This window comes from Filicampus tigris, chromosome 12 (assembly GCF_054856515.1).
Source record: "Filicampus tigris isolate MCC_2025a chromosome 12, RoL_Ftig_1.0, whole genome shotgun sequence".
Taxonomy (NCBI): Eukaryota; Metazoa; Chordata; class Actinopteri; order Syngnathiformes; family Syngnathidae; genus Filicampus; species Filicampus tigris.
In genome coordinates, this window is record NC_141228.1 from 12,097,768 (window position 1) to 12,110,411 (window position 12,644).

Genomic DNA, 12,644 nt, shown 5'->3' on the forward strand with positions numbered 1-12,644 from the left:
TGTATTTCTTGTCTTCTTTTTGGACTGAAATGTAGTACAAGCCATTACACCATTATTGATTTATTTTTAGTACCCCTATAGGAATTTAAAAGTTGCCTATTTTCAAGAAAAAGTTGAATTGTTATGTTCGTAATTTTCAAGATAAATGTGCTGTAATCTTTACAAGAACAAAGACTTGTTTTGTCAGGATAAAAAAGCCATAATATTACAAGAATAAAATTGCATTTATTTAAGGTTAAGTTGCAATATTCTGATGTTAAAATGCATTTCGCAAGTACATTATACTCATAATAGTACGTATGTTACATATGTATGTACTTCATTCCTGTAAAATTAGGCCTGGTGTTGTTGGGAAAAAAAAGTAGAAAAAGATTTCATTGATGCAGGGATGTAAGATTTACGTGATGTTACATCGCAGTCATATCAGATTTTTTACTTGGACCAAAGCTAAGATAGGGAGGAGGAATCAGTAAATTGTGTATGTTTTATTGGTGTGACAGTACCCACGTGTACTGTAGTTATGTATATATATATGTACATATGTAATATAGTAACATATTCAGTAATATTTATTTGCCAAGGCAGAATTTCTCTTGTGCAAGTGTACCTAATGTTGTGGCCGGTGAATGTACTGTAAGTGACAGTATAACCATTTCAGAACGTGACCAGCTTTGGATTTCACCTGGCATGTGAATAGCCCAGTGTTGTAAATCCAACAAGGAGATGACGAATGATGGAGGCGGCACGTGGTCCACTCCTGGACCCTCACCTGCTCCCTCCAGCCCCACCTGCTACAGAAGTGCCCTCATATTCTGCCTCCTCTTCTTCCTCGTAGCTGGAATCTTTGTAGGACTGCTTATCGGTGATGGTTTTTTCTTCAATACCAACATCAAAGACATAGACAGCATTTTGTTATATTTTGAAAACATTTGTTGTCCTCTCCATATGCATATGTGTGCAGCATACTTGATACAGGAGCAGCATTACTTCATGGAGACAGTTGAGCTGAAGGGTCTCAAGCATGATCCGTCTCTACAGGATCCAAACTCGGGCTTCTCCCTAGTCCTGACATCTGTACTAAATTCAAAGGTATAGGGCAGGCTTTCACCACAATACTTCTCAACTCAACTCTCAACTCGTCTGACATTTTATGCCAAATTGTTCATATTTACTTTCACAGATCAAAAATATTTTCGCTTCCTCGTCCGTATCGCATCACTATGTCGGCTGTAACATTATTGCCTTTGGGTAAGTTCACCAAAGAAGCAAAATCACATCTTCATTTTTGAGAGATGGAAATGGAGCTTTTTTGTGTGTGTGTGTTTTTGTTTCCCTCAGCAACATGAATGGTGACGTGATGGCGACATTCAGACTGGTCTTCACGGTTTCCAAATTCCAGCAGTATTCGGAAAACTTCATTCAGGACCTGCTGAGGGCAGGGCTCACCTCAGTGATGCACGGCAATCCGCTGGAGGTCCCCGAGTTTGGACACATCAATGCTATCGTCTTACTAGGTTGGCAACAATAGTCATCTGTTATGTCCCTGAAACGGGCCTCAGCTGTGCATTGTCGTTCGGCTTGGACACATTTCACGTGGATTTAATCCTTCTACTTTATACCCAGGTGCAAGTGGGAAGTCGTTTTACAGTATTGGAGATGATACGCTGGGTGAGGGTGAGTGTGTTAGACTTGAAATACATTTCGCTCTTGCGATATTAGCATTTCTGTGGCTGAATACATACTCGTTTATAATGTGAGGTAACACACATTTCATAGAGAGCTGCATTTTATAAGGTTGCTACCTTGCTCAACCTCTATGTGAGCAAAAGTATTGGGACACCAAAAGGGAATAATAATGGGGGAAAATGACAACAATGGCAAAAGGTAACAAACTATCTATCTACAATTCGATTCGGTTTTGGATGAAATCTGGAGGCATGGATTTCATCCAAAATGATTTAGGAATTTCTTGCAAGATCTAAGACAAACGCTGATTGATTACTTCATTGATCTAGTGTTGTGTCTATACTCGTGTCTATCAAAGATTGTCCTCTAACTCTTAGACAGTTGTCCCGAGAGCGCCTTCACGTGTGACAACGGCGAATGTATCACCAAATTAAACCCGGAGTGTGACTTTGCATCAGACTGTGCAGATGGATCTGATGAAGCTCGTTGTGGTAAATGACTCCTTTGTCTTTTCTTTCCTTCTCGTTTTGTTGTTGTCTGTGATGATGAAATCCTTAATCTTATTCTATTCTTCCCCTCCAGCCTGTGGCACACGTAGTGCCACGGGGAATCGTATTGTGGGTGGCGAAGATGCCCGACAAGGAGAACTGCCGTGGCAGGTCAGTCTCAGGCTGCATGGACAGCACACATGTGGAGCCTCCATCATCAACGAAAGGTGGCTGGTCAGTGCCGCGCACTGCTTTGAAACGTAGGTCATTCGACTGTATTACGGACTGTAAATAAAACAAAGTAACGACTTAAAGGGGAAATCAACCCAAACACATTTTTTTCAAGAATATATCTGAGCCCTCAGCAGTTGTGATGTCATTTACAGTCGACAGAAGTGACAAAATGGCTGCCCCCGAGATGGTAAAAAAAAGGGGTGGATTTTGCTGCTTAACTCATATTCCACAAATGCAATTTTAATCAGAATGCCGTATTTCAACTAGTGGGCCTGCATAGAACATATTCTTGAAAAAAATATGTTTGGATTGTTTTCCCTCTTTAAGTACAAAAGTAAAGAGTAAAAAAGATTTTTGGAACGTGTATATGTCATGTTTGCTGCTATAACATTTTCTATGGAAGCTCTTCCATACCAAACTCATCCAATCATACTTTTTATGGACCTATGGACATTATGTTATGCCATGGGGCATATTCAAGTCATTCTCTAAACCTGGCATCACCAACTCTGGTCCTCAAGGTCCCCTATCCCTAATCCGCTTATTATATTTATTGTGATTCAAAATATAAAAATGATGAAAGTACAATTATACATACCGGTATATGTTTAGCATTTTTTGTAGTTATTTTGTTAAATAATTGTTTTTAAATTATAATACAATTAATCATAAATGTTTTTTTAATGTACGGACTGCTGCATACTTCAATCCAGCCCACTGAGCTTTTATGTTAAGTGTCCTCAAATATAGTTTATCAATTTTTGCATTTTATCATCCTAAGATTTGCTAGTTGAAATGTATTCAATAATTCTTCACTTAAATGGTTTATTTCTTTGCTTAAATAATACATTTAAAAATATATTATTAAATACAGTACATCTCATCTTTTTTGTTAAATAATTGGTTCATTTCTTATAATTAAATGAATTAGAAATAATACAATTAAAAATGAGAATAAATTATTGAAGTGCAATATTTGACACATTTTGCAGCAAGAGTTTTCCTTTTTTCGTTGTTGTTGTTTTTTGTTTTTCTTTTGCACAACTCTATCAATTTTTGTACAAATGACCTGGCTATGTGTCCCTTTTAAAATTCAAATGTGACCCTTAACACAAATTTTTGCCCACTACTGATATAGTGTATGAACACTAACTACAGTAATACAGTAGTGTTAGACATGCTATACATTGTGCTTTGTTTCCCATTTCTAGCGCCAACAACCCCAAAGAGTGGACAGCCCTGGTGGGGGCCAGTCTGGTGAGCGGGGAGGAGTCCGAGTCCAAAACAATAAACATCAAAACACTGACGATGTCTCCAGACTACAACTCCATGACCAGCGACGTTGATGTGGCCGTGCTGGAGCTGGAGAGCCCTCTCACCTTCAACCCTTACGTCCAACCTGCCTGTCTGCCCGCCTCGTCTCACGTCTTCGCTCCCGGCCAGAGATGTGTGGTGTCAGGATGGGGATCTCTGCATCAGTTTAGTTGTGAGTCACGAGCAGGGCTGCATCCCTGTGACACATATAAATAGTGCAGCTAAGGCTAAACTCAAGCCCATTTTTTGCGTGTTATGTCAAGCTGCATTCCAGCATTTAGGCCTAAGGTTACAAATTACAGGAATTTTCCCAAACGCTTGAACATTTCCACGGGAATTACCAGGAGTTTATACCGATACAGCTTAGCAGTTTGAAAAATGCAGTGCAACACAAATACGAAGCAAACGGGGTCGTGGGAGGTATAATTGTTAGAACAAATAAGTGCCGTCCCCCAGCAATGCTGCCCTGTGCAGCCACACATAATGCGCATGGGAAACCTCTGACTCTCATTTAGCTAAATCAGCTAACCAAAATGTTAAAACATCCCTCAGTATGATGTGGTTTTGAATGACTGCAAACTGCAACTGCATTCAAAAACAGTATGACTGTAAAAGGTATGTACAGCTCTACTGGATTTCCTTCGATCGTGCGGGCTACCTAACACTGTGGCCAATGCATGTATTAGAGTTCTTAGTGATTGCGCTCAACTGTCTTTCAGCTGAAATGCCTTCCACACTGCAGAAGGCCGTGGTGAAAATCATCGACTCCAAGCTGTGTAGTAAACTGCCTGTGTACAGAGGCGCAATCACTTCCAACATGATGTGTGCTGGATTCCTGCAGGGCAAGGTGGACTCTTGTCAGGTCAGTGCTGCTTATTGGAGCAACAAGAGCATCGATTCTGTCTTATCTTGAGGCACGGTTTGCATCATAAAATAGGGTAAATGTAATATTCCTATGACATTCAATATTGGAATCTATTCATCAGTTTTCTATGCCGCTTATCCTGATTCTAATTTAAAGCGGAAGTCAACCCAAACATATTTTTTTCAAGAATATGTTCTATGCAGGCCCACTAGTTGGAACGTGGCAATATGATTCATTTGAAATATGAGTTAAGCAGCAAAATCCACCCGATTTTGGCCATCTCAGGGGGCGGCCATTTTGTCACTTTATCACATAATCAATGACATCACAGTTGCTCAGGGCTCAGATAACGACCAATCACGGCTCACCTGATTTCTGAAGCTGAGCTATGATTGGTCGTTATCTTATCCCTGACGGTGTGTGATGTCATTTTCAGTCGACAGAAGTGACAAAATGGCCGGCTAAAAACGGTTGGATTTTGTTGCTTTAACTCATATCCTACAAACACAACATTAATCAGAATGCTGTGTTTCAATTAGTGGGCCTGCATCGAACATATTCTTAAAAAAATATATGTTTGGGTTGACTTTCACTTTAAAGTAGAAATATCATGCATTTTTTTTCCCAATATTTGTCAAATCAATAATTACAGCATACTTTGCACCCCCTTCTTTTGCTTAAACTGGACTTAGACTAAGTTGTGTGTTTTATTTCCAGGGTGATTCCGGGGGGCCTTTGGTGTGCGAGGGGGCTCCAGGGAGGTTCTTCCTGGCAGGGGTGGTGAGTTGGGGTATAGGCTGTGCCCAGATCTACAGGCCTGGGGTTTACTCGCGGGTCACCAAGCTCCGCAGCTGGATTCTTAGTCACGCAGACCCCAGCTCGGCCCATTACTTCCCCAAGCATGAGCTCACTCTGCCGGTCACTGCTCAAGCCACGAGCGCTTCTAATCCTCCACTTCCCAGGACAGTGGCCATGGATGTGCAATCCGGCCCAACATTTCCTGGTATCGTCCAAATGAACAATAGCAAATGTTTAATAGTTGATTGTTTGTCCAAACACATTCCCATAATGTCTTCCAGTCTCTAACTGCAGTGCAAGCTTCCAGTGCAGTGTCACTTCCTGTATCGACAAGTTAAATCCAGAATGTGACGGCGTTTCCGACTGCCCCAACCAGGCTGATGAAAGAAATTGCGGTTCGTTTAAATATTTCAAGCAGAGTCTGAAAATCAATTATGGGGAAGCATCTAAAGGTGATTTCATTTGTCTTTTCAGATTGCGGTGAGCGTCCCGCGTTGGGCGCCAATCGGATTGTGGGTGGCGTCACGGCTCGCAGGGGGGAGTGGCCTTGGATCGGCAGCCTTCAGTACCAGAGACTCCACCATTGTGGCGCCACTCTCGTTCACAGCAAATGGTTACTGACTGCCGCACACTGCTTCAAAAGGTGTGAAATGGGCATACTAAACTGCACAAAAAGAAAGGCGACACACACATCCCAGATCTTGATGATGAAATATTCCAGTTTCAATCAATTGATTACATTCCGCTCAGTAGTATGTATGTGCTCCAGATGCCTCTATGCACTTGCATGGTCCGGGCATGCTCAAAATGAGTCAACGGAAGGTCAAATATTTTGGTCACCTCATTTAACCCCATGGGAGGGAGAAATTATTAGAAAAGGCTCTTGGTATGATGTTTTGTGGTCCTGTGAATACTACAACCACAAAAATAGACGGGGCTTGACCAATACAGATTGTTTTTTCCTTTATTTATTATTTATTATTTAGTTATTATTCTTACAGTTGCTGTGCTGCTTGTCTCCAAATATCAGTTGCTTAAAGGTTTATATATGTTTTTCACATTATGTGTTAGCATTAGCATTGAGCTCTGACATTACGTATTACCTTTGTAGAAGCAAAATTTCTGAGACAACTCCTGTTGTATTGTTGTTTTACTTTCAGTATCTTACATTAAATTGAAAAAAGCACAATATGACTTTTGTACTGCTAATATAAATCATAGTGGGAGACCTAAACGGAGCGTTGTTATTTTTGTCATGGCTAGGTTTTTGTTTCAAATTGATGAGATTACTCAGGTTTTCCCACTGGTGTAGTTATGAACTTTGACTAACTTGAACTCACACTCACAGTGATCCCAGCCCCACCCACTGGGCAGTGAGCCTGGGCTCTGTGCTGCGCTCCGGTGTGGGAGCCGTGGTCATTCCCATCCAGCGGGTCATCATCCACCCAGCTTTCAACGGCACCAGCATGGACCACGATATGGCCCTGCTGGAGCTGCTCATCCCGGCCCCCATGTCCCACACCATCCAGTCCGTCTGTCTCCCATCACCTGTGCACCGCTTCTTGGAAGACGCTGAGTGCTACATCTCAGGATGGGGATCCATGAGGGAAGGCGGTAAGAAAACCTTTTAAACTTCTTAACCATCCATAAAGCCTTTCATTTTATATGCCGCTTTCGTGATTCCCAGTCACTGTGCCACAAACAATTTGCGAGATCATCACATATGCTGTGAGAAAGTATCCAAATGAATTTATTGTAATTGGTCTGAAAATTATTTATTTGCTACAAATAATAAAAGTATCTTTCTTTATCTATCTATGCTAGCATACTGACATTTCACCAAAAGCTTAATATCATACCTACTGTACAATATATGCCTTTGCTCAACATAGTTTGGTAAAAGTGGTCTAAACGGACTGATTCATTTCTCAATATCATCACTGTATAAATGACACTCACATACATTTCTCACTCGGAAGGTTCTCTGACCAACCTGCTGCAAAAAGCACCGGTGAGCACCATTGAGCAGGCAGACTGCCGGCAGTCGTATGGGAACAACCTGACTCCTCACATGATGTGTGCCGGTTACATGGAAGGAGGCAGGGACACCTGTTTGGTAAGATGGACAGTATATCTATATCTATATCTATATCTATATCTATACCTATATAGATTTGGAATAAAAGCACTTAAACTACAGTTCCCTTGTAAAAATGAGTGTGAATGCTGAGAATAGCTGTGATTGTCGCTTGTAATGTAATGGCTAAAAAAAATCAGCACAATAATCGCCAATAAACCTCACAAAGTGAAGCTCAAACTCAGTCTTGAGTACATAACAAAGGTGGGATGTGAAGGTGGTTTGATTTGATCCAATTTTAAACATTCTTTAATCTGTCAAAACAAGTGTGAAGAGAGAACTGTTAACTGGTGAATGTGAAAAGAATAAACCGAAAATACGAGTCGTAATGCTTTTTTGCTGCAATTTGTAGTAACCTACAGTAACCTAAGTTACTCTAGTAGTAACCTCTTCTTCTCTTACCTCCCTTTGTTGTGTGAATATGAAAAAGATTTTTAACAATACTATAGGGTTCTGTCATGAAAGTAAAGTGTCATGTTTTCTCCCAGGGATATAGAAATACCACTCTTATCTGGGTCCACTATTCAATCTTCTTATGTAAGAAACCCCACTTGTATTCCTGTCTCTTCTCGCTCATCCAGGGAGACTCTGGGGGTCCTCTGACTTGTCGTGAAGGATCCGGCCGATGGTTCGTCGCCGGGGTAACCAGCTGGGGACACGGATGCGGTCGCGTAGGTTTTCCGGGGATTTACACTCGAGTGACTTCTGTCCGGAATTGGATATCGTCATACCTGCCTTTCTGAAGTGAGTGAGGCAAAAATACAGCAGCTTTAACCAACAACAAGCCAAGTGGATATGATGGCATTCTTGATCAGGTCGCCTTACCTGCCGTTACATCAATCTCAGTCACTGCAGTATTGAGTGTGGCCTTGTGTGGTCATGGGTGCTGTTTGCAACACTGTGCAATCATCTCAACCATCTTTACTGGGACATCGCCTCTACGTATCAACATGTACTGACGATACAAGGATAACCTTCAACTATTGCTCATAGGCAATGGGAAAGCAAACTATTTAGTATTTATTCCATGTATTTATTCAAACCCAACCCAAACTGTGAGGCAGATGTGCTAACCACTGTGCTGCCCGTTACAGCATTATAAATTTTGCATGACCCCCAAATAACTGGAAAAAAAAGTTTGAAGAATCACCATACCACCAAAAAAAATTAATACACTATACAAAGACCAAAATAAGCAATTTCGCGTTGCATTTTATAGGTCAAAATTTTCATTTTGCACCTGAATAAAACACATTGAATAGCAAAACTGTGTTTTTTATTTTTTTCCGAATCAAGGAAACTGTCCCAAAAACCTTCAATGGGCTGGACACGCGCATGTTAAACGTTGCCGCAACACTTCGTACGTCACCTGCATGCGGGACTTAGGCGGTCAAGGTAAGCTCGGTGCTACCACAACCAGCTCGCTAGTAAAAAGCCTCATTTGGCTACTACTAGTATGGCAAAACACGTTGCGGACTCGCTCCTGAGTAAGTAATCTTCGCCTCAATCTCAGCGAATAAGATACACATCTGACAAGCATCGTTCTCACACAGGGATGCCTGCAAAAAAGTGCTCCTCAAATGAAGACATTGATTAGCCAAACTGCTCTGCAAAGAAAAAGTTATTTCCAGCCTAGCTATGTAAGGCTAATTCTGCTCCACCACATTTATACAGTTAAACTGCTTTCAAACTGCTCCCACTGCTACAAAAATTGCTTTCCTTTCAATTTATTCGAACGATACTGTATATGTGCGATCTCATATGTGATTTATGTGTTAAGAGACATACGGTGTATGGACGCATGCCCCTTGCAATGACTGTATGTTGTAAAGATTAGATTACAATCTAATTGGTTGGAATACACATTAGTGAGCGAAATACTGTACGCTTATCCAAACTTGCTCAAATAAGGTTACTCTTTTTGACAGTAAAATGAATGACAATTTATTGTTCCGGTAAACAATTCCATGTACAGCATTCACCAGCACGCCCTAAACCGCACCATTATGTTCAGAGGCAACCTCTGTGGGATTTTTACAGAAAAAAAAAAAAAAAACAAAACATTGGTTCTCTTTGACGTATGTGCACACCATGTAGGTTCTGTGCCCACTGCATCTTAAAGTAGGGCCTGCCGGAACAAGCCGCCTACTGTGGGGACGGTGGGGATAGTGTGACAGCTGGAAACAAAACTTGGTTTTGTTCTCAGAGTTTGGAGACATGCGAACATCGGTGCTTTTTTAACAATCAGATTTGTATATTAAGCGATGCAGCAATGAGATCCAACAAAAAAACATTGAAAAAGAGATTGAAAGTACATATTGTTACAAAATTAATGCGATCCAAACAACATCCATTTTGTACTCCCAAAATATCTGTTGCAGTGGCACACAATAACAGGACTGACATTTGTCTTCTGATATGATTCCTATTTATTTTAAGAAACCAAAATGTGTTTTATATATACACACACACATCACTGTGCAATCCAGTGGAAATTATTTTTATGGTAAGTGGATGTCAACCTCAATATGGTTGTGCTGAACAGAATTTCAAGTCAATCATTGCTCCATATCAGTCACATACACACATTACCAGATATTGGGACACATACAAGGGCCTGTGCAACACTTCTTTTAGGCACAATACCAGTTTGTCATTGCATAAAAAAAAAGCTAACAAAAAAAATATTTGTTACTGAATTTAATGTTGTCCACACTGTTATGGCTGCAGTCCACAGGCTGTGCCAGCCTGCTCGAGGTATTGTGGGGAAAGGCAGAAAAAAAAAAGAGCTGCGGTTGGTTGTGTAGCATCCATGAGGAACCCCAGAACATCATGTGACCTCAGACTTCCGTAGGTGTGCAGTGGTCAAAGGAGGGAAGAAAGGAAAGAATTAAAGGAGTGGGAAGGGATGCACATTCACATGCGAGCTCTTTCCTTCTGTAATCTGGAGTTATATGTTCGGGAAACGGTATTCCACGCATCCATATACCGGTCCATGCACATGGCGATGCATTTCTGTAAGATCAAAACAGGGAGAGAGAAATTACTAAAGAGAAATATATTTACAGGATCGTGATGATTGTAATATTTTTAAATATGAGAGTGTGAAAAAAAAAGAGATGAATAACCCCTAATAAACTTTGCATGAGTGAACGTACCTGCTCCGAGTTGTCCAGTGTACTACCAGGTTTCCCTATACACTTCTTGAAGCATTTGTCAGTCATTCTCTGAAACACCACAGAAAACAAAGTTAATTTACCATTAAGTCTTACATTTACACATTCTCACTAATCAACACTGGTAGTAGTGATAGTTAGTGATAGCATATTTGGTATTTCTATTCACCCACTAAAATAAAATGAAATGTTCTACATCGACCAAAATAAACGGTGGTTATTGTCCGTTTTTACATAATGTGATGTATTGGGTGAGCATTGCTAACTTTAGCCGCAGCTTCCATTGCTTTTTACCTGCAGCAGCTCCTGTGCGTTCGCCACAGCGATTTGAACTTTAACCTGCTCCATGATCGTGCCGGTGTCCACTTTACCACCTGCCCCACCTGCTGAAAAGTCCGAACCGAAGCTATCCATCGCTGGGAAAAGAGTAGTTTATTTTAGTCGTTAAAAGGTCGCCAGTAAATACACGTGCAGGACAGCCACTAAGAATTTAGCTAACGTAAGATCCTGGTGCCCTTGACAGCAACGGAAAATGGAAGACGTAATTTCCTGTATGTTTTGCCACAGAGATGGGAATTGTAGTTTTGGGGGATGTGCATCGCCCACTAAATTAAATCGCCCACTAGGTGGCAATGTAGTCCCCCGGGAAAAAAATCTAACACTCGTGTATTCAAGCTTCAATTAAATAAGAGATTTATATACAGTTACAATAATTGTATTTTTGTTAGAAATATGTCTGTCTGTCTCTGACTTTGTTAAATCATTAAATAGTTGTCGATAAGACTGGTCAGCAAATTTTTACAATTTACTTTAATGAGAGATGCAAGTAAACTTTTCTAGATGTTTTTAGCACCGATTCCGAATCAACCCTCGTTTTTCCTCTAGCACATCAGGTTTTCACAACCGTAATAATCATCATCCTCATCATCAACATCAAATAATAATATCATAGTATGTAGGACAGTAATATATTTAATAATATTTATGAATTAAGGGTTAGTTTCAGCAACAGGTGAAATTTTATTCTGAAACGTCAGAGCTATAAATTACAATGCAGAGTAAAATAATCAGTATTGTACAAGCTTTTATAGGTCAAATTTAAAAACAAAAAACTGACAATATCTCAAAAACATGATGTGCTGGAAAAATTAAAGACATTTTTGAAATCGGTGTCAAAAATATGTGAAGGGACACATAAAGCCATCTCTGATAAACATTTGCTGTTGACCAGTGAAATGATTTTTGAAAAATCCATGATCAATGTATTCACATAGATGAATAACAATAATTAATAATAACATATAATTAAAAGTAATTTACCCAAATTTGTTCCTTCTGAAATGCATATTAAAAAGGTAGCCCTCATTCATCAGTGCCCAAAAAGTTCATAGCTATCACTTTAAAAAAGTTAGTGACCCGTGATTTAATCTATCATAAACCAATTATTGTTTTGTTGCTTCCCGTGTTCAAATGTGAATATTTGTTGTTTTTAAAGGTTTTTAACGATAAAGAAGAAAATTAATTTCAGTACTTTGCAAAGTAAAGTCTAGCTTTGTTGTTTTAATTAACAGTCATTGAGACACGTGGACACAGGATTCTGATCCATTCCGACCTTAAAAACATGTACAGTATATAATTGTTTCATACTAAAATGAGTATATCCACAGATTGTTTTTCGATCAAACTTTTCAAATCAATCAAAACTATTGTAATGTACACCGTGTTTTTTATCATCTCCGTCCCTTGAAAACGGGTTCGATCTCATTTGACTTAATAGCTGAATAAGTGCATGCAACATTGTTTTAAAACTAAAATGCAATAAAGAGCAAGCAACTGAAATAGAATGTAACTGGAGTTTCATTATTGTTTTTAGTCTGGAGTCCTGACCATGAGGATGACCCCCCCCCCCCTTGTCCTCCTTATGTTTCAGACAGTATGACCTCACT

General features: G+C 39.9%; 2 protein-coding genes across 2 annotated transcripts; one reads left to right on the plus strand and one right to left on the minus strand.

Annotated features, from left to right (window-relative positions):
- Positions 1 to 723: 723 nt before the first annotated feature.
- tmprss9 (transmembrane serine protease 9) lies at positions 724 to 8,667 on the plus strand. The gene is made up of 15 exons (XM_086047579.1): positions 724 to 862; positions 962 to 1,089; positions 1,181 to 1,248; positions 1,339 to 1,514; positions 1,624 to 1,668; positions 2,064 to 2,177; positions 2,269 to 2,434; positions 3,620 to 3,894; positions 4,442 to 4,584; positions 5,305 to 5,590; positions 5,667 to 5,780; positions 5,860 to 6,028; positions 6,734 to 6,999; positions 7,365 to 7,501; positions 8,104 to 8,667. The coding sequence occupies exons 1-15, from the start codon at positions 724 to 726 to the stop codon at positions 8,263 to 8,265; spliced, it is 2,388 nt and encodes a 795-aa protein (XP_085903705.1). The 3' UTR covers positions 8,266 to 8,667.
- Positions 8,668 to 9,452: 785 nt separating this feature from the next.
- timm13 (translocase of inner mitochondrial membrane 13 homolog (yeast)) lies at positions 9,453 to 11,256 on the minus strand. The gene is made up of 3 exons (XM_086047321.1): positions 10,993 to 11,256; positions 10,681 to 10,749; positions 9,453 to 10,537 (listed from the first exon to the last, which is right to left on the minus strand). Exons 1-3 carry the CDS (start codon positions 11,110 to 11,112, stop codon positions 10,439 to 10,441), a joined length of 288 nt encoding a protein of 95 aa, XP_085903447.1. The 5' UTR covers positions 11,113 to 11,256; the 3' UTR covers positions 9,453 to 10,438.
- Between the last annotated feature and the right edge of the window lie 1,388 nt (positions 11,257 to 12,644).